This window comes from Emericellopsis atlantica (assembly GCF_019669845.1).
Source record: "Emericellopsis atlantica unplaced genomic scaffold F5Z01scaffold_11, whole genome shotgun sequence".
Taxonomy (NCBI): Eukaryota; Fungi; Ascomycota; class Sordariomycetes; order Hypocreales; family Bionectriaceae; genus Emericellopsis; species Emericellopsis atlantica.
In genome coordinates, this window is record NW_025764713.1 from 329539 (window position 1) to 354737 (window position 25199).

The 25199-nt window shown below is 54.7% G+C and overlaps 10 protein-coding genes across 10 annotated transcripts; 5 read left to right on the forward strand and 5 right to left on the reverse strand.

Moving 5' to 3' along the window:
• The first annotated feature begins 111 nt into the window (after positions 1 to 111).
• Positions 112 to 2452, forward strand: F5Z01DRAFT_653540 (hexokinase-domain-containing protein). The gene is made up of 4 exons (XM_046263368.1): positions 112 to 327; positions 781 to 929; positions 983 to 1851; positions 1900 to 2452. Exons 1-4 carry the CDS (start codon positions 288 to 290, stop codon positions 2321 to 2323), a joined length of 1482 nt encoding a protein of 493 aa, XP_046118915.1. The 5' UTR covers positions 112 to 287; the 3' UTR covers positions 2324 to 2452.
• F5Z01DRAFT_653541 (arginine N-methyltransferase 2) lies at positions 2453 to 3982 on the reverse strand. The gene has a single exon (XM_046263369.1). It carries the CDS (start codon positions 3826 to 3828, stop codon positions 2488 to 2490), a length of 1341 nt encoding a protein of 446 aa, XP_046118916.1. The 5' UTR covers positions 3829 to 3982; the 3' UTR covers positions 2453 to 2487.
• A 207-nt stretch (positions 3983 to 4189) lies between these two features.
• On the forward strand, positions 4190 to 7178 carry F5Z01DRAFT_653544 (vacuolar transporter chaperone 4). The gene is made up of 3 exons (XM_046263370.1): positions 4190 to 4940; positions 4992 to 6608; positions 6664 to 7178. The coding sequence occupies exons 1-3, from the start codon at positions 4416 to 4418 to the stop codon at positions 6943 to 6945; spliced, it is 2424 nt and encodes an 807-aa protein (XP_046118917.1). The 5' UTR covers positions 4190 to 4415; the 3' UTR covers positions 6946 to 7178.
• Positions 7179 to 7194: 16 nt separating this feature from the next.
• On the reverse strand, positions 7195 to 10342 carry F5Z01DRAFT_681049 (MCM2/3/5 family-domain-containing protein; the record flags this gene model as incomplete). Its single annotated transcript, XM_046265649.1, has 3 exons — positions 7195 to 9050; positions 9098 to 9970; positions 10021 to 10342. 3 exons carry the CDS (start codon positions 10340 to 10342, stop codon positions 7195 to 7197), a joined length of 3051 nt encoding a protein of 1016 aa, XP_046118918.1.
• A 246-nt stretch (positions 10343 to 10588) lies between these two features.
• F5Z01DRAFT_64091 (Longin-like domain-containing protein) lies at positions 10589 to 11496 on the forward strand. The gene is made up of 3 exons (XM_046262547.1): positions 10589 to 10849; positions 10910 to 11147; positions 11195 to 11496. The coding sequence occupies exons 1-3, from the start codon at positions 10738 to 10740 to the stop codon at positions 11433 to 11435; spliced, it is 591 nt and encodes a 196-aa protein (XP_046118919.1). The 5' UTR covers positions 10589 to 10737; the 3' UTR covers positions 11436 to 11496.
• A 61-nt stretch (positions 11497 to 11557) lies between these two features.
• On the reverse strand, positions 11558 to 12856 carry F5Z01DRAFT_621129 (translation initiation protein Sua5; the record flags this gene model as incomplete). The annotated part of the gene is made up of 1 exon (XM_046261185.1): positions 11558 to 12856. One exon carries the CDS (start codon positions 12854 to 12856, stop codon positions 11558 to 11560), a length of 1299 nt encoding a protein of 432 aa, XP_046118920.1.
• A 498-nt stretch (positions 12857 to 13354) lies between these two features.
• On the reverse strand, positions 13355 to 19553 carry F5Z01DRAFT_620905 (uncharacterized protein; the record flags this gene model as incomplete). Its single annotated transcript, XM_046261167.1, has 5 exons — positions 13355 to 14551; positions 14603 to 15833; positions 16372 to 16816; positions 16865 to 19343; positions 19401 to 19553. The coding sequence occupies 5 exons, from the start codon at positions 19551 to 19553 to the stop codon at positions 13355 to 13357; spliced, it is 5505 nt and encodes a 1834-aa protein (XP_046118921.1).
• Positions 19554 to 20428: 875 nt separating this feature from the next.
• On the forward strand, positions 20429 to 23231 carry F5Z01DRAFT_653558 (double-strand-break repair protein rad21). The gene is made up of 2 exons (XM_046263371.1): positions 20429 to 21135; positions 21182 to 23231. The coding sequence occupies exons 1-2, from the start codon at positions 20872 to 20874 to the stop codon at positions 22769 to 22771; spliced, it is 1854 nt and encodes a 617-aa protein (XP_046118922.1). The 5' UTR covers positions 20429 to 20871; the 3' UTR covers positions 22772 to 23231.
• F5Z01DRAFT_653561 (tubulin-specific chaperone Rbl2) lies at positions 23232 to 23853 on the forward strand. Its single transcript, XM_046263372.1, has 2 exons — positions 23232 to 23549; positions 23606 to 23853. Exons 1-2 carry the CDS (start codon positions 23370 to 23372, stop codon positions 23777 to 23779), a joined length of 354 nt encoding a protein of 117 aa, XP_046118923.1. The 5' UTR covers positions 23232 to 23369; the 3' UTR covers positions 23780 to 23853.
• Positions 23854 to 25107, reverse strand: F5Z01DRAFT_706192 (Tho complex subunit 7-domain-containing protein). The gene has a single exon (XM_046266445.1). The coding sequence runs from the start codon at positions 24920 to 24922 to the stop codon at positions 23939 to 23941; it is 984 nt and encodes a 327-aa protein (XP_046118924.1). The 5' UTR covers positions 24923 to 25107; the 3' UTR covers positions 23854 to 23938.
• Between the last annotated feature and the right edge of the window lie 92 nt (positions 25108 to 25199).

A 25199-nucleotide genomic window follows, 5' to 3' on the forward strand; every position in this document is an offset into this window, starting at 1 on the left:
CTGCCTCCGCCAAAGCCGAAGGCGGTGGGCACTTGACGCAGCCGCCGTTGGTGAGGGTTGGGGGTACAGGCTAGCGCAGGCAGCAAATGTCTCTCTACTATCTTCTGCCTTGCCCAGAATCTCAACCACGGGATTTGACCTTTTCTGACCTCATACCTCCAACTTGCAAATACGTAAAGTCAATTGCATTCAGTTTTCATTATTTAAACTGCCACTCACGCACTGAATCAACCCGACCTACTCTTCTCACATTCCAGCTACCCCGCCAAACCCCGCGATCCGTCAAGATGGTAGGCCTTGGACCACGTCCGCCTCCCCTGAGGCAGGGTATGTCAGATTTACTTCACCTTCATCTCGCTCAACTTGTGTTTCATTGGTTCCGGTGTTGCTCCTGGGTCTTTCAACACGTTGGAATCCAAGACAGAGCTGTGTAATGCGTACCGTGGCGCCCTGATGCTTCTCCATGGATGAGGTCCAAGGAGCAGCGTTTCGAATGTCGTCAAGAGGCCGGCGGAGCCAAGAAGCAATGCGCGCGTCAATCTCAAGCCGGGAGTTGGTAAAGCAGAATGGAGTCGCACAGTGGTCCTGGCAAGTGCCCAACCTCGTTCCGTCGTTTGTACGGGCTGGCTTATTGGCTCGAAGGCACCTCTGTACAACAGCACGACTTTGAAATATTTGCACGTTTCCGTCTGTCCAGTGAACTTTCTCCTGTCTCTGTTCACAACTGCTGGCGCGTTACCTCAAAAGTCTTTTCTTGATCTCTAACAGAAACCATGGCAGGCTCCAAGACGGATTTGCCCCAAAACCTCATCGCTCAGATCCGATACCTTGAGGAGCTGTTCACCGTTGACACGCAGAAGCTCAAGGCCATCTCAGATCACTTTGTCTCCGAGCTTGATAAGGGTCTCAGTGTCGAGGGTGGAAGCATTGTGAGTACCCAATGAGTCTACGCACAGGTTATGGAACCACGCTAACATGGTAGCCCATGAACCCTACTTGGGTGATGGCCTTTCCCGATGGCCACGAAACCGGCACCTATCTTGCTCTGGATATGGGTGGCACAAATCTTCGCGTCTGCGAGATCACCCTGACCGAGCAAAAGTCTGAGTTTGACATCATTCAATCAAAGTACAGGATGCCTGAGGAGCTCAAGACCACGAACAACAATGAGGAGCTCTGGGACTATATTGCCGACTGCTTGTACCAATTCGTCGAGACTCACCACGGCGACTGTACCAAGGTCGATGTCCTTCCGCTGGGTTTCACCTTCTCCTATCCTGCGACGCAGAACTACATCGATGAGGGTATCCTGCAGCGGTGGACCAAGGGTTTCGATATCAATGGTGTTGAGGGCCAGAACGTGGTGCCTATGCTTGACGCTGCCCTGGCAAAGCGCGGCGTCCCGATTCGCGTGACTGCGTTGATCAACGACACGACTGGTACCATGATCGCTTCGGCATACACCGACACCAAGATGAAGATTGGTTGCATCTTTGGCACTGGCTGCAACGCCGCTTACATGGAGGAGGTCGGCCAAATCCCCAAGCTCGCTCACCTGAACCTGCCTGCCGACACGCCCATGGCCATCAACTGCGAGTGGGGTGCCTTTGACAACGAGCACAAGGTTCTTCCCCGTACGAGCTATGACGTGGCCATCGATCGCGACTCACCCCGCCCCGGCCAGCAAGCTTTCGAAAAGATGATTGCTGGCCTTTACTTGGGAGAGATTTTCCGACTCGTGCTCGTTGACCTGCACGATAACGAAGAGATCAACATCTTCAAGGGCCAGGACATCGCCATCCTCCGCAAGCCGTACAGCTTGGATTCCTCTTTCCTATCTGGCGTTGAGGAGTAGGTACTGCTACAGCGCATTTGAGCACACTAGCTAACAGATGACAGGGATCCCTTTGAGAACCTTCAGGAGACTTACGATACCTTTGCTCAAAAGTTGAACATTGTATGCAAGCTACCCGAGCTCGAGTTGATCCGCCGACTGGCAGAGTTGATCGGCACCCGCGCTGCCCGTCTCTCCGCCTGCGGTGTTGCCGCCATCGCCAAGAAGAAGAACTATAAGTCATGCCACGTCGGCGCTGACGGATCGGTCTTCAACAAATACCCTCACTTCAAGGCACGCGGTGCCCAGGCACTCAAGGAGATCCTGGACTGGCCCGAGAAAAGCAACCCTCAGGAGGAGGACCCCATTGAAGTGCTTGCTGCTGAGGATGGCAGTGGCGTTGGTGCCGCGTTGATTGCCGCTTTGACGCTCAAGCGTGTCAAGGCAGGCAACCTTGCCGGCATCCTCCACCCAGAACACTTCAAGTAATCAGATCATGAAGTGGCCACGGTAGAACTGCTGGGGCGAATAATCGAAGTAGAAAAACAAGAAAAGACAATGTTTACTAGTGAATTGCGGACGTCGTCCGCTCACATTACAGCTCATTGCAGCCCAAAAGGTCTTTTTCTTTTGCTATAGGATTTTCGTAGATCCTATCCCATGTTCGTGAGTATAGGCAGCCAGTACTTCGTGAGAGTCCAGTAGCGACGACGAACACCCTCCCAATCACCTTTCCCAGCCGCGTCCAGTTGACCCATGTCCACATCGTGGACATCCCACTCAATGTCCAGGCCAGCTTCCTCCGTGTGCACCTCCAGCACGTGCCGGTAGACATCATAGCACACCTGTCTATCAGCACCCAGGCCGTTGAAGAAGCTGAAGCGACCTTCAAAGTCAAGGATGCCGGGTATCATGTCTGTGAAGAATCTCCGCAGCTCAGAGTAGTCCTCGCCAAATGTGTCAAAGTAGATGGCATCGTAAACTTCGCCTTCGTTCATCAACTGAGGCACCACATCTTGCCATCGCCCTTTGTGGACCTTGAAAGCCCCCGGCTCAGGGCCGGATTCCTCCCACTTGGCACCAAACTTTGACTCTGGCTTGGCGATATGCTCCAGAACGGCAGGATGCGCCTCAATAATGTGGTGTTTTGTTGGATTGCGTGCTGCGAACATGCCGTCGATGATGCCCATGCCGAAACCAATGTTCAGTATCCTCTTTCCAGTTGCTTGCTCTGGAAGCAGCGCTTGCACCGACTTCTCCATGATGTCTGTTTCCCAGGCCATCATTACACCGTTCAAGTCGGCGTCTAGTAGCTTGTCGTCGTCGTAGGTAAGATCCGACTTGAGGTAGTCTTGGCTCATGATGTTCTTTTCATCTGCATCGGGAGGAACGAAGCGCGCATTCGTCGATGTGGCCTCGACTTGCTCTGAGGCATGGATCTCAGCGTCCGCCATCTCTTCATCCTGGTCATTGGCATCTGTCTTTCCCTCTGCATCATCGTCCCCGGCATATTCTTCCTCTGATGGTAGCTCCTCATATTCGTCGAGAACGGCTAGGAGAAGTTCTGCTCGAAACCCTGCATCCACGCAGAGTTTATATAGCCCCTTTCTGCCCAACCGCAGAGCGACACAGCCTGGCGTTTCGTTGTTGGAGTCCACGTCGTTCCAGATCGCCCCAGCATTAAACAGTGCCTCCATAACCTCTTTGGCTTCTCCCACTGGGCCATCGTCTTCGTCCTCCTCATCTCCAGATGCCGCATGTCCATCGTCTTTCATGGTCGAAGGCTCCCTGGGGCCACAAGCGCGAATTGCCGCATGGAGCGGTGTCTCGCCCGTTGTGGGATCTTGTGCTTTGCTTGCATCGTCTCTTGTCTTGAGAATCTTCTTCAGATCACCAAGATCGTGACTCCATGCAGTGTAAAGGACATCGCGCACGTCGTCAGGGCAGTCCTTTGGTATGCGCGCGGGCATGGAATCGTCAATAGTCGAAGCCATAATGAACGTTCAGCGGAACTCTCAAGCGGGAGATATGAGACTATCGTCTTTCCAAGTCTTCAATCTGTTTGCCAAGCTCACAACGACTCGCCGGCTCTCAGTCACCACTTACAAAATTTGTTAAGTTTTGTATTTGCTGCCAAGCTAAGGTAAGGGACCCCGCCATCGATGGCCTGGCCTGCGGCCAGGACCGCCCCACTAAGGTTCCAGCCTCGCCAGAACCGAAAGGGCGCTAATTAATCTGCTTCACGTGCGACAGAACGGCGATTGATTGGGCAATGGCTATCTGAAAGCCCCCACTTCTTTCCGTGGGAGTCGGGAGCTGTGCATCAACTCGGTCGTTCCTGCCTGCGCTGCTTTCGTCACTGGCTCACTGCCGATCCACGACTTTGTCGAAGGTAACAGGAGCCCTTTCCTGGCGGTTCCTAGCCAGACTTCACGTAAAGTCCCTCTTGCGATAATTACGAGGGTGCGCGACATTCATATCCCTTCTTTTGGTGAGCTTTGATCTTCTTCTAGCGTCAACCGTCCTTGCCGTGACTCCGAAACACAATCCACTGTCCTCGCATGGCTTCCTGATTGACCCTATGCTGATACTGCAGGACCTCAAGACCCGGCAAAAGACTTGGGTCACTCCATCGAAGAAGCAGTTCCAGGTGAAACCTGGCGTCGTCGTGATGAAGTTCGGAGAGCAGCTTCGGTCGAGCATCATTCGCGAGTACCAGTGGTACTACATCGACTACGATGACCTGAAGGCGGACCTGAAGAATGCCACCGGTCCTTTCCTCAACGGCAACGATGGCAAACAGGAATGGACCGAGGCGGACGAGACGCGTTTCGTCGGCAAGCTCGAGGCCGAGCTCGAGAAGGTGCATACGAAGCAGCAGGTCAAGGCTATGGAGATCAGCAGACGGATCGCGGTTAGCGAGCGCGAGGTCCGAGACGTTGTCAACCGCCTCAACGAACGAGGGCTTAACGAGACCGGGCCGACTGAGGAGGAATTCATGCTGTTGGAAGAGGACCTCAGCGACATCATCGCCGATGTTCACGATCTCGCCAAATTCGTGCAGCTCAACTACACGGGATTTTATAAGATAATCAAGAAGCACGACGTAGGTGGTTCTGCCAAGTACCCCGATGATTTACTGACATTTTGATTGCAGAAAAGCACAAAGTGGTATCTCCGCCCGGCGTTCGAAACCCGACTCAAAGCGAAGCCCTTCTACAAGGAAAACTACGATGCGTCTGTTGTCCAGCTGTCCAAATTGTACGACCTCGTCCGGACGAGAGGAAACCCCGTCAAGGGCGACAGTGCTGCTGGAGGTGCGCAGGCCAGCTTTGTACGACAAACCACCAAATACTGGGTACATCCAGACAACATTACCGAGTTGAAGCTCATCATCCTGAAACATCTGCCGGTCCTGGTCTTCAACGCCAACAAGGAGTTTGATCCCAAAGACTCGGCCATTACCTCAATCTACTATGACAATCCTGAGAAGTGGGATCTGTACGAGGGTCGCCTCAAGAAGACGGAAGGTGCTGAGGCTATCCGACTCCGGTGGTATGGCGGCATGGAGACCGAAACCATCTTTGTCGAACGCAAGACGCATCGCGAAGACTGGACTGGCGAGAGCTCCGTCAAGGCTCGTTTCAGCATGAAGGAGAAGAACGTCAACGCGTACATGAGGGGCGAACTTCTACCGCCTGCCATCTTCGAAAAGGCGCGCAAGGAAGGGAAAAAGTCCGAGAAAGCCATCGCTGAGGACGAGCGACTAGCGTCGGAGATTCAATACTCCTGTATCAAGAAGGGGTACAAGCCCGTCTGCCGCTCGTTCTACCACCGCACAGCGTTCCAGCTTCCGGCTGACGCCCGTGTGCGTATCTCCCTGGACACGGAGTTGACCATGGTGCGAGAAGACAACCTGGATGGACGGAAACGCAGCGGTGATAATTGGCGAAGGATGGACATTGGCATCGACTATCCCTTCTCGCAGCTTCCTCCTGAGGATGTCGTTCGCTTCCCCTACGCCATTCTTGAGGTGAAGCTACAGACGCAAGCCGGCCAGGAACCCCCCGAGTGGGTCAGGCAGCTTATTGCATCCCACCTCGTCGAGGCTGTGCCCAAGTTCTCAAAGTTCATCCATGGCACGGCATGCCTGTTCCCGGATCGTATCAAGCTGCTGCCCTTCTGGATGCCACAAATGGATGTGGACATTCGCAAGCCCGCGAGCCACGACTTTGGCATTCGCCGTCCTGGATTGTCTGGCACCACTACAACCTCAGACGACGAAGACGACGAGGATGATCTGGATTCGTACGAGGAGGATCGGGTCGCCGCTGCAAGCGGGCCGCCTGCGCCTTCGCGTCCGGCCGGTCAAAGTAACGGGCAGAGCCGTGACAGTCGCAGAGATGTCGAAGATCAGACAAGGGACCTTCCGGCTGCCGTTGATGAAGCTTTCCCCATCTATGATTCGGACGAAGAGTACGACGACGACTACGAGCTCGAGGAGGCCAGGCGTGTTGGAGGCTGGCACTACTACCACACACTGATCACCACAAAGGGGCGTGAGTTTGGCCACAAGGCGCTTGACCTTTTGAAATTCGTCATGCCGGCGCCTCGGAGCACCCAGGTTGGTCGAAGCGCGCGCCAGCAAATGCTCTTTGGCGACCAAGCCATTCAGACGAAGAAGTTCAAGGCGCCCAAGGGGAAGAAGATCTACGTCCCTGTGCGTGTCGAGCCAAAGGTCTACTTTGCGGCCGAGCGCACGTTCCTTGGCTGGGTACGTGAAACCTGTTGCCCTTTTCTTATCGCGACGCATTACTGACCGTGTGCAGCTCGAATTCTCCATATACATCGGTACTATCGCCGTCACACTTCTCAACTTTGGCAGTCACCCCACCAAGACGTCTTTCCTGGTGTCTGGCATCTTCACTCTCCTGGCCATCCTTAGCCTGATCTACTCAGTCGTCATCTACCTGTACCGCAGTCGTGCTATTCGCGAGAGGCGAGCTGCCAAGTACTTTGACAAATGGGGCCCCAGTGTCCTTTGCGGAGCGTTGTTCATTGCGGTGGCTCTGAACTTCGGATTCGAGGGGCGTGAGCGCCAGGTGTGGTGATGCGCGCGTGCAAAACAGTAGGCAGGCCAGCCGTGGCACCGGGATGGATAGTAGATACGGCCCATGGTGTACATATGTCACTCTCAGCATTAATTGATTCCAGACTCTTCCATCGGTGACAACTAGAATGCGGTGAACTGGTGTGTAAAGCGCTTGAAAACATTATATTTTATAACCAGATCTACAAACGCCGGCCACTAACCGTCATTCATTCCCATGCCTCGTCAATCTATTCGCCTTCATAGATGTCTATACAACAGCCGTCACTCGCCTCACGCTCCTCCTCGCGCCTTCACCCGTAACCATGATAGCATTCTCTGCTTCCAGCGCACGCATCGCCTCGTTGAACTCCGGAGTCTCAATGGGCAAGCTTGCTCCCTCGGTCAACCTCCTAGCCACATCGCCCCAGCGAACAGAGTTGCCGCCCGAGGTCATGTCGTCGAGGAGCTTCAGCAAGGCGTCCTTGATCTCGCCCTGGCGCCTCCTGTCCGCAGCACTTGTGCCTTCTGTCAGGAGGCTCATGTCGATGCGTCCCTGGGAATCGGTTGCTGCTGTCTTGAGCGCGCTTTGGATGAGACGGTACGCCTCTCGGACGTCGTCCTTGGTCACGGTGTCGGACAGGCGCATTTTGGCGTGAGCTTCAGACAGTCGAATCATGCTCTCCAGTTGACGTGTTGTGGCAGTGATACGCTTATCCGCGGCACGGACATCTTGACCAAGGGCGCGCATCTCGAGGTAGCTCTCCACAAGCTCCTCGGCTGCCTCCTTGGAGATCTTGGGTTGAATGTTGGAGCGCGCGTAGGAAATGTACAGTGTCAAAAAGTCCACAGAGAGGATGTCGTTGTTTGATGGGGCCGAATCGGGCTTGTCTTCGAGGTAGAGCGAGAGCAAATGCTTGGCCAGGCGCTTGTCCGCTTTCTCATCAACACGGTCGAGAATGAGGTAGATCAGATCGAAACGCGAGAGGAGGGTGGGTGGGAGGTCGATATTCTGAGGTACCGACATGTCGGGGTTGTATCGACTGCCGATCGGGTTGGCCGAGGCAAGAATACTTGTGCGGGCATTGAGGGTGGTGATGATACCTGCCTTGGCTACGGAGACGGTCTGCTGCTCCATGACTTCGTGGAGCACTGACCGCGTGGAGTCGGACATTTTGTCAAACTCATCAATGCAGCAGACACCGCCGTCAGACAGGACGAGCGCACCAGATTCGAGGACCAGCTGTCGGGTTTCTGGGTCACGAGTGACATATGCGGTCAGACCAACAGCGGAAGAACCCTTTCCACTGGTGTAAACACCGCGAGGCGCAATCTTATGAACATAGGACAGCATCTGAGACTTGGACGTCGAAGGATCGCCACAAAGGAGAACGTTGATGTCGCCTCTGTACTTGGGGCTGGCACCCTTCTCGAAGGTCTTGTTGGCGCCACCAAACAACTGAAGCAAGATGCCCTTCTTCACGTCGTCCATTTCGTAGATTGATGGTGCCAATGAACGAGACAGGAGGTCATAGATGTCGGGCCTAGCGGCAGTAGCCTTGATCTCGGCCTCCTCTTCAGGAGTGACTTTGCGGGCCTGTTGTAGGCCTTCCTCTTGGCTGTTGTCTTCCGCTTCATCAACGTCCAACGTTGTTGGGTCGGCGTCCATGCGCTTGCTGTCCACCTTTTTGCAGTGCACCATGTCAACAAATGTCTTGTGAACACTCTTGAGCGCTCTCTGGCGTGGGTTGACGCGGATGGGGTTGACACGGAAGATACCGGTCACCACAATACGATCACCAGCTTTGCAAAAGTCCACCAGCTCGTTGTAAGCAACGACAGATACGGAGTGAGGTGTCTGACCAGGCGGGACGGCGTCTGGCGTTTCCTGCAACTTAATGACTTGCTTGTCTGCGAACGCGCATCGATTATGGATGATTTGCATCGAGTTCTTGGAAGCGCAAGAGACTCGAGGGCACACCGTAGGCTCACGGATTCGTCCGCGATCCAGGCCGACGTTGACTGAATGATTGCAGACGTTGCAGCGGAAGAAGGCGTCTTTCATATCAGGGATGACGGGCGTGGCTCGGATAACCATGCCCTTGATGCACACCAACTTGTCGACGTCTTGTACAATTAGCCAGATTCTCCACCTTGTTGAACGAGTGACTTACCAGATGGGTTCAGATCGCGCAGATTGGTCGATGACTCCATGCCATAAGGACGCACGTAAAAGTACATCCTGTTGACCTGATCCCTGAGGGTCTCCTGGGGTTCCACTGTCTGTGGTGCGCGCGGCGTCTCGGGACCCTCTGGGTGATCTGAACTAGGGAAAGCTGGCTCTGAGCTTTCACGAGTGTTGCCCGAAATGTGTCCCACACTGCTCTGAGATTGCGTATTCCTGCTGTCCTCCAGCGCTGCGAACTCCACTGCCGCATTCTTCACGGCCTGGTCAAGGATGGGGATGATCTCGACTGGGTAGACCTGAGCTTGATGGTACAGCTTCTTCGTGGGCGGGTATAGGTTGAGGTCCTGTAGGTTGAGATAGAGACGGTCTTGACCCAAGGTGACCATGTTCTCGACAGCTTCTTGGTAGATTTTGGTATCAGAGTAGGGCGTATCAGCCACCTCCTCATCGGTGAGGCCCTCGCGATAGAGGCGGTACTTGAGACTGAAGTTGCGGATGAAGTCTTCCATGGTGCGGATGCTGTCTGTCAGAGAGATTGTGGTACCCCAAACCAGCCCGTCACCGGTGCCACCCATGATATCCGCTTCCGATGTGTTGTAATCGCGGTTGGAGAAGGTGTGCGCATCTGATGTGGGCAGCTCCCCTTCGCGCAATGGCCTGCCATCACCGTCGAGCAGCACACGTCGCAGTGCAGGCTGGCGAGGGGTCGAGTTGTAGTCTGTGCCAATGTCACCGCGGCTATACCTGGGTGTCCCGTGTTGCGAGCCAACAAAAAGGCCGCTCGTCTCGCTGCGTAGGTCTGAGTGCATATCTCTGACGGAACGTCCTGGGCTCGACGTGAAGTGAAGAGGCGACGATTCTATGACCATTAGCAAATATCACCAAGGATTTGTTTCTCGTTCTAATCACCTCGAATTGGGCCTCTAGCTCTCGGTGTCCTCTGCCCATCCTGCGTCTCCTGAGAGGCAGTCATCTGCCCCAGAGGCGAGCTTGGTGCTGCTGCCATGATGTTCTGGCTTTGTGTGTCTTGGCTGTTACTCATTTGTCGCAGCGGCGAGGACACCATGTTGATATCATTATCGTTCTGTGGCGCCGGCGAGGATTGGAAAAACAAGGGGCTCGAAGCCGATGGCCCTCCTGGCTGTCCACTCTGCGGTGTGCCATCCTGACCTGAGGGACGAGGTGTGCCTGATTGTGAGCGCCGGTCACGACGATGGCTCGGTGACGACATTGTTGTTATCGCGTGCGTGTAGATTTGACGTCGATTTTTTGTGATGTTAGCACCATGCAGATGTCGATATCGAGGGGGGAGGGGAGGGAGAGAAAGGCGCGTAAAGTGGTGGAGACGCGTAAAGTGCTTGCTTGACGCGACGCGATACATACTGCGGCTGGAGTCCAAGTGGCCCGTGCGCACGCGAGACCTCAGCGAGCGGTGGACGGAGAAACTCAGTCGCCGACTGAATCCCAGTCAATTGCCGTTGAAGTGTGGCGTTGTGGCGCCAGGAGAGGACTGGAGGCTGAGCTCTGCCTGCAACGGTCCCTTGGAGGGGCCACGGGCGTGTGCATCTGAACGGTCTCTGGTGAAGCGTTGTTGCTTGCAACAAGAATAACACAACCCAAGCCATCATGTCTCCAGGAATGACCCTTTTCTCGGTGCAAGCCATCCTTATCCTCAGTTCCGAGGATGGCTCGCGCATTTTCGCGAAGTACTACTCATCACCCCACAGCGCTCCGGGCGGTAAGCTCCTCTGCTTCCATGGTTGCACCTCGAGATGCTGATCAAGGTGTCCTCTTTTAGCTGGCAGCAGTTCAACCAACCCCTATCCCGACACCAAATCACAAAAAGCCTTTGAGAAGGGTCTCATCGAAAAGACTGGCAAACAAAATGGTGACATTATCCTCTACGACAATCGAATTGTCCTCTACAAGCTCGAGTCGGATGTCATGATCTACGTGATTGGCAGTGTGGACGAGAACGAGATTCTTCTGTACAACACCACACTGGCGCTAAGGGACTCGCTACATCTCCTGTTCAAGTGTGTAGAGCTCATTCGGGGTTGCGAGCTTTGGCTGACTGTAGCAGGCAATCCGTGGACAAGAGGACGATTATCGAGAACTACGACCTTGTCTCCCTCGCCATTGACGAGATCGTCGACGACGGCATCATCCTCGAGACCGACCCGACTATTATCGTGCAGAGAGTCAGCAAAGCGCCCACCCAGGACGTACCGCTCGGCCGCATCGATCTCAGCGAACAGGGCGTCAACAACTTGGCGCAACTCGGAAAGTCCAAGCTGGCGGATTGGTTGCGACAGGGTCTGTAAAGGGGATTCAGAATCGGTTGGGGAGATTGGGTCGTTGTCTTCACATAGCGCCTGGCAGAAACGGTGAACCACTTAGAGTCAGGGGTGTTTAACGGGTATCATGAGTCTATTGATGAGAGTTTCTATACTCTAATTTCGGAGGCCGCCTTGCGGAGGCGGTTCATCACTGCGCCTGCAATGTCGAGCTCATCGTCTATGCCATCCACGAATATTATGGCGGCCCCGAGCTGATCCAGCTCTCGCAGCGCTGAGAAAAGCCCCTGGGCAATACCGCGCGTTTCCCTGCCCAAGTCGATGTCGAGCAGGCCTCCGCGGACCTCACCACTTGCGCTGATCAGTTCACCTTGGAGCACCTGATACGATGTGCCGGGCTGTTGATCGTCCCCATCTCGAGCATCGTCCGTCGACGCTGCTGGGGCAAGCTTGTTACTGTGCAAGCCAGCCGCCTGTCTCCATCTTTTGGTCCGAATGACGCCCACCTTGCGCATCACGTTCGCATTGCAAGTATCTGCGACACCTTCCTCGGGCGAGAGTGCCCGCTCTGCATCTGCTGCGGTAATCCCCTCCGCGCCATCTGCGCATGAAGCCTCGTAGAGTATGACTCTCGCCTTGGGACTGTAGTGCTTATACTTCATGCCAGGGGCTCTTGGTGCCGTCTTTCCATCGTGCCCTTGGTCTTTGTAGGCCTTGACCACATTCTCCCATCCAGGACATTTCCTCAACTCGTCGATGCCTATGCCGCCTGGCCGAAGCAGCGCAGGCGGGTCGCAAAGCCCGTCGACGACTGTGCTCTCCACGCCAACCTCACAGGGGCCTCCATCAAGGATGAGCTCTATCCTCCCGTCCAAGTCGTACTTGACGTGTTGTGCCATCGTTGGTGAAGGTTTCGTGGAAGCATTGGCTGAGGGCGCAGCAAGGGGTCGCCCCGTCAACTTGATCAGTGACAACGCCAGACTTGTGGATGGCATCCGCGCCCCAAACGACTTCAACCCTGCAGTCACTTCCGGGGCGAGTCTCGAGTTATCCGAGTTGGGCATCAGCATGGTCAGCGGACCTGGCCAAAATCTCTCGATCAACGGTTGGTACTTTTCCGGTATGTCCTCTCCACCAAGATAACTCCTCAACATGTCCAGGTCCGAGACATGAACTATGAGAGGATTGTCTGCAGGTCGGTTCTTGGCCGCGTATATCCCTCGAACACTCGCGCTTCTCGTGGCATCAGCCCCCAGGCCATATACTGTTTCGGTAGGAAAGGCCACAGGTGTATCACGTTCCCGGAGATGTGTAGCAGCCTCCTCGATGGCAGGGTATGCCTCGTGTGCTGTGTCGACTTGGAAGGTCTCAAGGCGTTCTGGTCCCTGGAGGCTGGTGAAATGCCCAATAGGCTGCCTCGTTGAGACCTTGACTATTCGGGTTTCCATTGCGCAGCTGTATCCTCGGCGAGATTGCAAGCTGGATGGTATGGGGAGATAGCTATTTCCGCAATGTTGGTGACTTGGTGAAAATTTCAGAGTGTATGGCTGGCGAAGTGACGAGCCTCCACGCAACGATGAGGTTAATTGAGGAATGAGTTGGCAAGGGTGGGTGAGGCGTCTAATCTGACTCATGAGAAATATTTGCAGCAAAATTATCAGATCCAGATGCAGGGCCTGCGGCATGTGAGGACTTAGTCACGGTGATGGGGGAGTGGAGAGTGCATGATGTAGACTTTGGTTCTGCGAGAGAAGAGCGGCAATCGGAGCCAAAGTCGATATTCTAGAGTCGACCTACGCCCAAGTTGGCCCAACACCTTGAGATTGCATTACACGCAGTTCTCGATGCCAGTCACATATGTGATCACATCGGATTTGCCTTGTGGATTGTTTTGCATAATGACATGACATATATGCTGATCTATCTTGAATGACGTGTATCAGGCGCTACAATATCCTGACCAAACTCCGCGCCTTTTTCCTTTCATCCTCTGTCAAGACCCAGTCAATGCCATCTTCATCGCCTAGCTCTTGAATTTCCTCCCACTCATCGTCTTCCATGTTCGCCACCATGAGTAGCTGCGTCACTTTGGCAAACACCTCTCTGACCACATAGTCGCCCCCAGATACTGTGTTGACGATGGCTGTAAAGTCTCGTTCCATACGTATGGCTCCGTACGGGTTGGTCCTTGCCGAGGGGCTCAATATCCTCTTCTCCAGAACCTTGGAGAGATAGCGGGCCGTAAGGTCCAGCAGACTGCTGAATGTGGCAGGCGTCATCAGACGGGCGATCGACTTCATAAGCAGATCCCATCCGTGCTCGAAGCGGCGAGGTACCTGTGCCAAGTATTCATCCTCGTCCTCGTCATTCTGGCGGGCCAGCTCGGCAATCTCGTCTTCCACGAGAGTGTAGTCCGCATCGCGGAATGTATCCGTAAGAACAGGCCGCAAACGCAGCTTGACAACCTGGTTGAATAGTACCTGGATTCCCTCGTTGAGTAGTTCGGTAGTTTTGGCCACAAAGGTTGACTCGAGTGTGCTGAGCGCATTGGCGACAAATGCGACGTCCCTTTCGAACGGAAAGGCGTCTTTCAAGGGACCCTGCGTCGGGACACCATTTACTGCGCCGTCATTGACGCCTAGACCTCCTTGTATGATTCTCGTCAGATATTCGTTGGCCATGTCCAGACTGTTGATCAACACAATAAATTGTATGATCTTGTCTTCCGGTGGAAATCCTCCCTGAACGATAGGCTTGGGGTACGACTCGTCTCGCATCTTGCGTTGGATCATACCCACGAAATCCGAACTGAGAACCCTCCCGATGGTAGGGACGACAGAGGCAATGATGTCTCTCTGGGAGGTTGATATCGATTTTTGAATGACTGCATTGACAATGTACATGACATCGTCCACTGCCAGGATAATAAAAGGCGCATTGCCGTCAATGGGTCTGTTGAGACTGAGTGACAACCCACTAGGGTACTCGTCGAGCTGGAACGCCTTCTCGACTGATCGGCGGAAGAAGAATGTCGACATGACATTGTACGGGCTGACGAGCTTGCCCGTGACTTTGCGGTATAGCGCTGACTTAATCAGGACCTCCGGCACGGTCAAAGTGGGATCTTCTGCTGTGTGTGTGGGCTGCGTGGCATCAGTGACAGAGCTCAATCAACTTCTGGCTGGCAAACTTACGATGCATTTGCCTGCGAGGAATCTTGTGTATAATGACCATCGCCCAAGCATAATGGCAATCTCATTGAGCAACCCATCCACCTCCTTCATATTGACACCTTCGTCCTCGCTGCTTCGAACGTTCGCCCCTGCGCCCACAGCTGGTGAGTTCACTCTGGGTGTGGCGCCCTTGGGTGGTTGTGGTAGAAAGCTTTGGACAAGGAATGAGAAGGGATAGCTTTTGACGTCGGTCAGCTTCCTGTCAATATTCCTTTCATCGCTCCAGGTGTCGAGGATGATGCCGCCCTGGACATCGGCCTCCATCTGCAGACGCTCTATCACGCGCACCATCTTGCCGGAGCCGTAGTGGCGCTCCACAAGGCCGCCGTGACCCTCCACGATCTGCGCAATGTGCTCAAACAGCTTGGTCAGCGCGTTTGCATAGAAAAGGCCCTCCTTGCGCACGCTGCCGCCAAAGCCGTCCTTGAGCGTCGCCCTCGCCGTCCCGGCAACGCCCTGGCAGACGTAGCGCCCATAGACATCCAGGCCAACGTCGGCACGCCCAATCAGGGGGAACAGCTTGAAGAATCTCGTCACCTTGGTTCCGTCGCCTTCGCTTGCCGCCTTCTCAAACTCTCTGAGAAACAGCCCGCACAGGCTCTCCCTGCTGTTCTCGAGCGTCACCCAGGGAGCATCCGGAACCTCCACATTGGGTACGATGCTGGCCGCGAAGGCTCCCCGCGCAATCTCCTCGGGCACGCGGGACGCACGATCCAGGTAGCCGGCTGCTGCCTCCCAATCTTGCGGTGCGCCCATGGAGCCTACCACGCCATGCACACAGGCCTTGAGCTCCGCGACCTGCTCGACGACACGCAGGGTATCCTCCACCCGACTCTTCTCCAGATCCAACTCTTTGACCCGATTGCTGAGCCTGCCCGCCGTATCGGCGGCCGTCGAGAGCATGTCATTGCTGATGCTCCTTGCGGCAATGACCTGCGCACTCAGGCCAGCTCTGAGAAGGTCCAGCCGGCCCAAGTCCCGCGAGAGGTTCGCCTGCGAGGATACCAAGCCATCGAGTCGTTTCGTGATCGTTGTTTCGCGGGCATGAAGGTCTGATAGGGCAGCGCGGAGTTCGACTTCAGAGGTGGCATTCGCTATGGCGGCGGGAGCTGCTGCTGCTGTTGCGACAATGCCATTGTCGTGAGGGGCGGCGCCGTAGGAATGGGCAGACATTGGCGGGAGGCAAACTGTACTGGGAAGAGCATAGCTGCCTGGCTCAGCGCCGTAGTCTTCAGTGGTCGTGGTCGGATTCGTGGAAGCGTTAGGAGTGGATTGTGGTCTGGCAGCTTGAGGCTGTCACTGTTGCTTGACCAGGTGGCGTTGCGGTGGTGGGTTTAGACTACCCTGTGTCGAGGCCGAACACCAGTCGAAGGTCCCAAGCCACGACCATCGGGCGTAATGTTTCCGATCAATTGAATAGGCACTAGGTGGGATAAAAATTCGAAATGATCGCATGATTGTTAAGAGGTGTCAGACGTTCTAGGGGACTCATTTGATCTATCCTGCGTGTTGTTGTGGCTTATCTGACAAGCCCCTTTTCATACCAGACCAGCGCCAGTTGAAAACATGTGGCTACAATGTGCATAGTGTCAAACTTTCCAGATAAACATGGACGGTACGTAATATCATCTATACACATCTATACTGCCTGACTATATCCGCCAGTAACCCGCGCCGCGCCGTACTTGAGATACTTGCGCAATTCATCCGCCCAAAATACCGTGCTGCACAGGAACACGAGTCTGACCAGGTCGAAAAATCCAACGCCCTCTGTCTGGAACGTGGACTGTAGCCATGGGAAATAAATGACCAGCAACTGACAAATGACGCTGAGCGACACTGCCCAGTCGAAAAGGTTGTTCGAGGTCAGACCGACCTCTCCGCGCAGTACTGATTTCGACTCTGATCGACATGCTAACGCATTGAACATGTCAAAGAAGACGAAACACGTAAAGGTCATGGTGGTGTCGCGTTTCGTTACCTCGCCGTCGCGCATCTCCCGAAGGTAGACAAGCATGGTGCCGAGCATGATAATCGTAGCGGAAGTCAGCACTCGTTTAATCAGGGCCTCGGTCAAGACAGGGTCATTGCGCTTGCGTGGCGGCTTGTTCATGACATCAGGGTCGACCCTTTCGACTCCCAGAGACTGAGCTGGAGGGCCGTCCATAATGATATCTGGGTTGAAATTAGCACGATTCGACATCAGAAACCACAAGTACTCACTGATCCAAAGAATCTGCATGGCGTTAAGCGGATTCTTGAAACCAAAACATGTGCACAGGAAGACCAGCGACAAACTAGCTGCGCTTGTGCTCAACTGGAACGTCAAGAAGTTCTGGATGTTGTTGAAGATGCCTTTGCCCTCTTCAATGGCTCGCAAAATGGTTGAAAAGTCGTCATCTGTGAGGATCATGTCCGCAGCCTCCTTGGCAACATCAGTGCCGTTGCGTCCCATTGCTATACCAATGTCTGCTTTTTTCAAAGCCGGAGCGTCGTTGACACCATCGCCAGTCATTGCGACAATATCGCCCCTTGACTGCAGAGCGCGGATGATCTTGAGCTTATGGTCTGGATTGGTTCGCGCAAAGATGGTCGTGTGCTCCATGGCTTGAGCCAGGTCGAACTCGGACAACTCGTCAACCTCATCACCACTCATGACAGACCGCACAGTTGACTGCCCTTTGGTGTGGGCGCTCGGCGTAGCCACGTTCATGCCTAGCTGCTTGCCAATGGCAAGGGCTGTGGTCTCGGCATCGCCAGTGATCATGATGACCTTGACTCCTCCTCTCATCAACCTCCTGATCGAGCGGCCCACGCCCGGGCGAGGCGGGTCCCTCATTCCCACGAGACCAGCAAACGTCAGTCCCTTGTACACATCTTCGCCACGCGGAATTGCTGCTTCTGCGCTAGGGGTGCCATTGCGGTTCGACTTGTTCTTCGACCATCTAACATGGCCGCTCGCAAAGGCAATGACTCGGAGTCCCTTGACCGCCATGGCCTCTGCAGCCTGCATGGCATCGTTGCGGCGAGACGCGTCCAGTACGATCTCTCGCCCATCCTTGTCCAGGTACGTGTCGCAAGCAGCAATGACCTTCTCGATCGAGCCCTTCATGTATGCAAACTCCCTATCGTTCTTCGAGTCGCCGCCGATGACTACTCCCATGTACTTCCGCTCAGAGCTGAAAGGCGTCTCGAGCACGCGAGGGCCAATCGAGTCGCGTACATCGTGCTCCTTGAATCGGTCTAGAAGGTCGAGCATGGCTACATCCGTGGGCTGGCCGACCCATCTCGTATGCATATTGGCATCGCCCCGACCCATAGTTGAAGAAAGAACAGCGTTCGTAGCTGCGCCGTTCTCCGTAAACTTCTGACCGAGTCTTGCATTGTTTGCAATGTTTCCAATGCGCATAATGCGCAGCGAGGCGGCTGTAGGCTCCTCTTCAGTGTCTTCGTCGTCTGACTGGACATCGAGGGCATCCTGTGCGCCAAAGTACCAGATTTTGGCAGTCGTCATGTGATTTGTCGTCAACGTTCCAGTTTTATCAGTGCAAACAACGTTGACTGATCCCAAAGTCTCAACCTTGGGCATCCGGCGTACAATCGCATTGAGCTTAGCCATGCGATGGACACCCAGAGCCAGCGTGACCGTGACGATGATCGGTAAACCTTCAGGGATGGCAGCCACGGCCAGTGATATCGAGATGGTGAAGATTTCGAGCAGCTTCTTCCCCTGCAACCAGCCGACAAGGGAGATCAGTCCAATGACCACGAAAGAAGCTTTGCTCAACTGCGAACCCAGATCATCCATGGAAAGCTGTAGAGGCGACCGTGGGCTTTCGGTGCCCGATACACTCGCGGCAATTGTGCCAAAGTGCGTGTGGCCACCAGTCGCAAACACTATACCCTGACCATGCCCCGACTTCACCAAAGTTCCCATGGCAACCACGTTCTGGTCAGGCTCCGAAGCACCAGCACGAGAATCCCCGGGCGCAAGTGCTGCTTTACTTGGCGGTTGTGGTATGAGCCCATAGGAGCTCACATTGCGGGTGCGAGCCTCTGAGCCGATGCAGACCGGCTCAGTCTCGCCCGTCAGGTTGGACGCGTCGATGGAGAGATCCGAAGCCTTGGTAACACGTATATCGGCCGGAATGCGGTCACCCGTTGTGAATAACACCAAGTCCCCGGGCACCAGTTGCGAGGCCATGACCTTTGACGAGGCAGAATCGAGTACTGCCTCCACAGGCGTTGTGGTTCCCGGCGTAGGGGCGCGCTCTTCGCTTGGTGGAGGCCACGTTGGCGTTCGCGCCATGCTCGCTGACTTGCTTCCAGGTCCCCGAACAAGATGGGCGTGATTCGGTACGAGGTGGTTGAGCGCCTCGATAGACTTCTCGGACCGATATTCCTGAACAAATCCCACAGAGACCACAATGGTCACTGCGACCGCGATGCTGAGGGCATCGTCGGTATTGCCTAGCAAGAGCGACGTACCAGCAGACGCCAGGAGAAGTAGAATCAAAGGCTCTTGGAACTGCTTGACGAAGCGCAACCATATAGGTTCGGGGGGGTCATGGGGAATCTCGTTCGGGCCGTATTCGCCAAGTCGCTTTAGAGCATCGTTCGGATGAAGTCCCTGTGATAGGGAGGTTCGAAGCCGGGCAGCCGCCTCGCTAGGCGTCATGTAGGAGAATTCATCTGCTAGACTCTGCTCATACTGTCAGACTATACATCCATTGTTGTTTCAACATTTGGCAGGCCATACCCGAGCCTGCGTCGACGTGGTCCTGACGTGGCGAGGTCGCGTTGGAGGTTTCTCGGTATCGGATGGCTCGCCAGTCAGACCGCTTATGGTCGGTATACTGGCCGTAGGGAGGAGAGCTGCATGATTGTCATGCCCTGCCCATGGCAGCTGCATGTTGGCAAGCTTCAAACGTGCGCCGCAGGTATGAGCATCGAACGGCGAGTGATACGTGGGTGTCGAGAGAGTGCCGTGTTCAATTACCGTTCGCGTTGGGGGTTTGTGGGAAAACAGCGCTCAGGTTCCCGCGCCTCATGTAAAGAACGACAGCAACTGCTCGTTAAAGCAGACTTGATGGAGAAAATTGGTGTTGCAAAAGCCAAGCTGGCTTCCCTGCCCCAAGTACCAAATCCAGCGGACGGAATTCTGGGAAGTGGGAATACGCGCTATTCTGCGGGAGGCGATCCGCGCTTGTGGCGCAAATGTCCAGAGATCCTGTGGCTGAACTACAGCCTTGTCGATCGACCGGGTGCCCAGCACGCGGGTTGTGTACTGTATTTAGAGATGACGTTGATGCTTTGTGGCATACTTTCGCATATAATTACAATGTGTTTCTTCTGATGTGAGTTTTTGAACCATTTCTCAGGCTACCTTACTGAAGCCATTGAATTGAAGAAATCCACACAGTTGTGCACGTTGTCTTCAATGTAGCTGCCATTGAAGCAAGAGAGACAAATCTATTGATCTATAGACATCTACGGAAACCATACAATATCGCTCGCCCCATCTGGTAGCATGCAGTGTGGACTGGTGGTGATCATTTTGGCGGACCTCGAGACCCAAGATCAACGGTGCGAGCTAGTAAAGGTGCCATCTTGGGGCGTATCTCAGTGAGATGACGGAAGCGGAGATAGCTCTGTTCCGAAGTCAGCCACTGCACTAACCGTAATTGGCTAGGTCCGTCGCCAGATGTTGGCAGCCGCCACGACTGTGATTGGTCAGCCTGCTCCCGTTTCCCAGCCACGACATTTTGGCACAGGCCAGACGTGCCAAGCCGCGCCTTCGTCAACCAGGTCACGAAGGGCCCCCCTCCAGCTTCAGCTACATCCATTCTTTCCATTTCTGCACGCTCCCCAATCCCAGCCTAAACCATCAACGCCGTCTGTCACGTTCATTTCTAACAAACCGCGACTTGGATAATCTTGAAAACAATCACACTCGTATTGACTAGCTTCGGCGCTATAATTTGCTGGTCGTTACACCCTGCGCAATTATTTATCAGACGAAGCGCGTCAACGCCTGCACTGTGTTCGACCCACTCCTCAGCACGCGCCTGTCTGTTTACCTCGACGACACCTACCACCTGCGCGTCGAACCGAGTGCAACACCACTTCGACAAACCAGTCTTGCTTGAGCGTGCTTCCATTCATCGGCCACTTGCTTCACGACACCGACAACACCGACTTGACGCGTCGTAGCGTCACCCAGAGCCATCATGTTCTGGTCTGGGGATCTCCTCAAGACCAACGGGTCTCTTGCCCGCGTGTGGACATCGTACTCGACAGAGCGCAAGCTGTCCAAGAATGCTGTACTGCAGTCCAATGTTAAACAGAGCGTGGAGGAGATCATGCGCCCCTCACATGCGCCATTTGCTTTGCGCCTCAGCTCTCAGCTCATGATTGGCGTTGTCAGAATTCACCAGCGCAAAACGCGCTACCTGTTGGACGATTGCAACGAGGCGATGATGAAGATTAAACTGGTACGTGGATCGTGCGCGCGAAAGGGACCATGCTGACACAGTCTAGGCTTTTCGTTCTACTGGCAACAACGATATGACGTCGAGCATGCAGGCCGGGAACAAGGAGTCACTCTTGCTACCTGATCGCTTAACAACCTTCGATAACTTGGACCTCCCCCCTCCACCCGATGCATCATGGCTGATGGGTCCCACGGCCGAGCTCACCCCCGCGCCTGTGGGACGCAAAGGCCGCAACAACAACAATCGCGACACGCTCATGCAGGAGGACTTTGACAACAGTCAATTCTTGCAAGGCAATCCTCTTAACGAGCAGAACCTCGGCAACCTGGACGATTTGGATCTGGACCTGGATTTTGGACTTGATCCCGAAGGTCCCACAATGCAGAGTGTCGAAGTCGGTCGAGACGCGCCCGCACCACGCGCTGTGGAAGATGATCTCTTCAGCGACTTTGACGGGCCACTGAAAGGCAGGGATCAATCCATGGCTGCCGACTTCCCATCGGATGGTGTGCGCATAGCTGATGCTGAGGGCGACATTGCCATGGGTGATGACGATTTCCGATTCAATGCGGATGATCAGTCTGCTCTTCCTGAGCTGAACGCTGTGCCCGAACTCGACCGTGCTCGCATTTCGGAGAGCCCCCTCTCTGACATTGACGAGGACATGGCTAGGGACGCTGAAATTACTTTCACCAACCGCCAGACGGACCTCTATGAGCCCGCAGACGAGACTGAGACCACACTCGTCCGCCGTCCCGCCAACCGCGCCAGAAAGCAACGGGTGCTGCTTCCGGATGACGAGACTTCGCTTTCGAATGCTCACTTCAAGCAGCAACAGGTCGACCGCTCCAACATCACACGCGATACCTCGTTCTTGCCTAGTGATCCGTACTTGCTCGCTTTGATGGATATGCAGAAGTCTGGTGGATTCGTTTCGTCTATCTTGCTTGATGGACGTAGCGACGGCTGGGCTCCGGAATTGCGCAGCCTGCTGTCGCTGGAGGCCCTCCAAGGCGCTCCCGAGCTCAAGCGCAAGCGCGACAGTGGTGTTGCGGACGTGGAGAGCGAACAAGGCAACCCCAAATCGCCACGCATCGAGTTGGACGAAGACGAGGATACGATCATCGCACCCAACGCTGTTGGCGACCAAAGTGTCGCTGAGGACGGCACCATGTTGCGCATCGCCGATGACGACGCCGACGATAACACAGTCTTGCCCAACTTTGACGACACCGTTGCCCCGACTGTTTACCCCGCCAACAGCGGTCCCATCTCCCTCGGCACTAAGCACGCGGTGCACATTCTGCGCGACCTGTTTGGTGATGAGGCCGCGGACAATGAAGAGGCCAGGAAGAACAACATCGTGGTCTTCCAGGAGTTGCTACCTGAGAAGCGCACAAGCAAGGCCGAAGCTACGAAGATGTTCTTTGAGTGCCTTGTCTTGGCTACAAAGGATGCTATCAAGGTGGAGCAGGGAGAGGAGATGGGGGCGCCCATTCGCGTGCGCGGGAAGCGCGGCCTCTGGGGTGAATGGGCTGAGCGGGAAGCTGGCGGCGAGATCGGCGCCCAAGAGGAAGAAGGAGACGCCATGGACCAGGCTCCAATGGGTGCTTCCGCTGTGGCTGTCGGGGCATAAATCGTCCGTGTTTGCGTTTCGATACTGTTTCGTTGTCATGGTAGACACTGGCTTCTGGCTGGTGCTTGCGTTTTAACATGCCCCCTTTTGGGTACGGCGCGGCGGGTATTGCACTTTGATTTGGATTGATCCACTGGCGTTGGAGGGATTACGATGATACCACTGGACTTTGTGCGGCAAGAAAGGTAAAGGGATAGGAAAAGGAACTTGTGTGTGGTTTGTATGACTGAAGTTGAGGAGGCTCTTGGTTGTGATAGCGTAGTGATGGTAGGATGCCCAAGTGTTGGCGAATACCTACCTCATGGTATTCTTTCTGAGCGTCAATGATACACATTTTCGTTACTGATTGTCTCCAAATCCAACCTACTACCTGGTACTGAATACTTAATTACCCCGTCACGCGAGCTTGACGCGTGAGAGCGACCCAGTGTGAATGGCGGCGGGCATGAGGTGACCCCACCAAAAATGCCAGTGATCTCATTTGTAGACTTCGGATTGAGGGAACAGCAACTTCGCTTCTCCAGAGCACACCCAGAACATCAAGCTTCACTTTCACAACACTCACCCTGCACAAACTCTTCTTTGAACAGTCGTCACGATGCCTGCCCCCTCGCAACTCACCATTGCCACGAGCTCTGTCCTTCGCTTGTTGAAGGAGGAGATTACCTACCACAAAGAGCTCGTTGACCAGGAAGCCAAGATCAAGATCCTGGAAGAGAAGATCAACAGTGGAGCAGTCGCATCTGACGAAAACCAAGAATTCATGCTCAAGCAGGAAGTAAGAGCCCGTGATGTGCCTTGTTTGTGTGGCGGCAACAGCTGACCGCCAACTAGCGAACTGCGGCCGAGCAGACCAAGGCTGTGTTTGGACCTCTGAAGCAAAAGGTTGAGGATGCCGTGACAAGGCTGGAGGAGCAGATTGCGCTCAAAGAGGCAGAGGGTGGCCCCGAGGCGGAAATCGAGCAGGCAAAGGCAGTGCTTGGACAGGCCAAAGCTGCCATCAACTGATCGTACAACTACCACAGCTAGGGACATGACACGCGACGGGATACCAAGAACTTGTCCGCCTGGGAACCTGGTCTCATGATTTATCCTTGAATCGATCAAAGGGTGCAATAACTACTCCAACTGTACAGGGATACGCCAAACGCCATATTGTGTCATGCATCAGTCAACCTCCATCTTGTCATTGGGAGGATCAACAGCAACCCGCGGTGTCCCCACCTCTGTCGCGTTGCCGGATTCCTTGGGCTCGTCCATCTCTTCGTCCTCGACTTCTTGCCGTAGCGGTGTGGGCTCGCGACTAACGTGCCTACTGCCGTGCTGGAAAGATTGACCGGTGAGACCGTCACCAGGGTGCAGGTGGCTGCTACCATTGCCGGCCTCCACCGCAGGTGTAGGCGCGTTGGAGGCCCCAGTCGGCATGGGCGTGTCGCCCCCCTCTTTGGCTTGGCCGTCACTCTCAGGACCAGGTGTGCTGGTACCGCCCTGTTCTGGTCGAGGTGTAATGGCGCCTTCATCGTCTGCCCCTTCGTTCATGCCCTCGCGTCGGTCGACTTCCTCCTTCTCGTCGCGGATCTGCCTTCGTAGCATCATGCCCTCATCCATGATCCTGTTGAACTGGTCGCGGCGCTCCCGCCATGTGACAGCATATGTTTCACTCTCCTTCTCCAACTCGCGGCACTCTTCCTCTAGTTTCTGCAGATTCGCGAGCTGCTCCTCGCGTGGTCGCAGGAGACGATTCGAGGTGATCTTTTCGGCCATCTCGTCAAACTTCTTTCTTTGTGCTAGTGTCGCGCGCGCGCCCTCCAGCTGTTCCCTCAGAACGCCATTTGTCTCTCTCGCCTGGTCGCACTCCTTCTTGATCCTCTCTTCATCTTCGGCATAGCGTTCTCTCTCCCGTACATTCGCCTCGTGGAGGAATTGTAGTCGCAAGATGGAGCTGTCAAAGTGCGCAAAGTCTAGGGTGAAGTCTTCCTTGATTTGCTGCGCGGTTCGCGACGACTGGAGACTGGGCTGAGGCGTGATCAAGGAAGGTAATTGGGAGATGCATTTCGGTATGCGCTGGAACGGCCGTTGCTCGACGAGAAGGAGACGATCTTTGTGTAATTCTGATTCGGCCTCGGGGTTGAGCAGTTCCCAGGAAGTCATGATGGCGAGGCGCGCCGGTCGCTGTTGGATATCCTTCGCTCGATGGTTGGAGAAACTGTAGTCTTGGTGCACTAGATGTGAAATACGATACGCGACTTGACGGTGAGGTGATTCGAAGCTGAAATTTGTTTGCAATTGAATGAATATGCTAGGCAAACGATCTAGTGATTCGACAAACCCTTTGGCGGTGCAGTCCTCAGCCTTGTCGACTTGAGGGACCAAAGCTCATGAGCAGGTGAGCGCACCAATCACACGCATCAGAGCCCATTACTAAGCT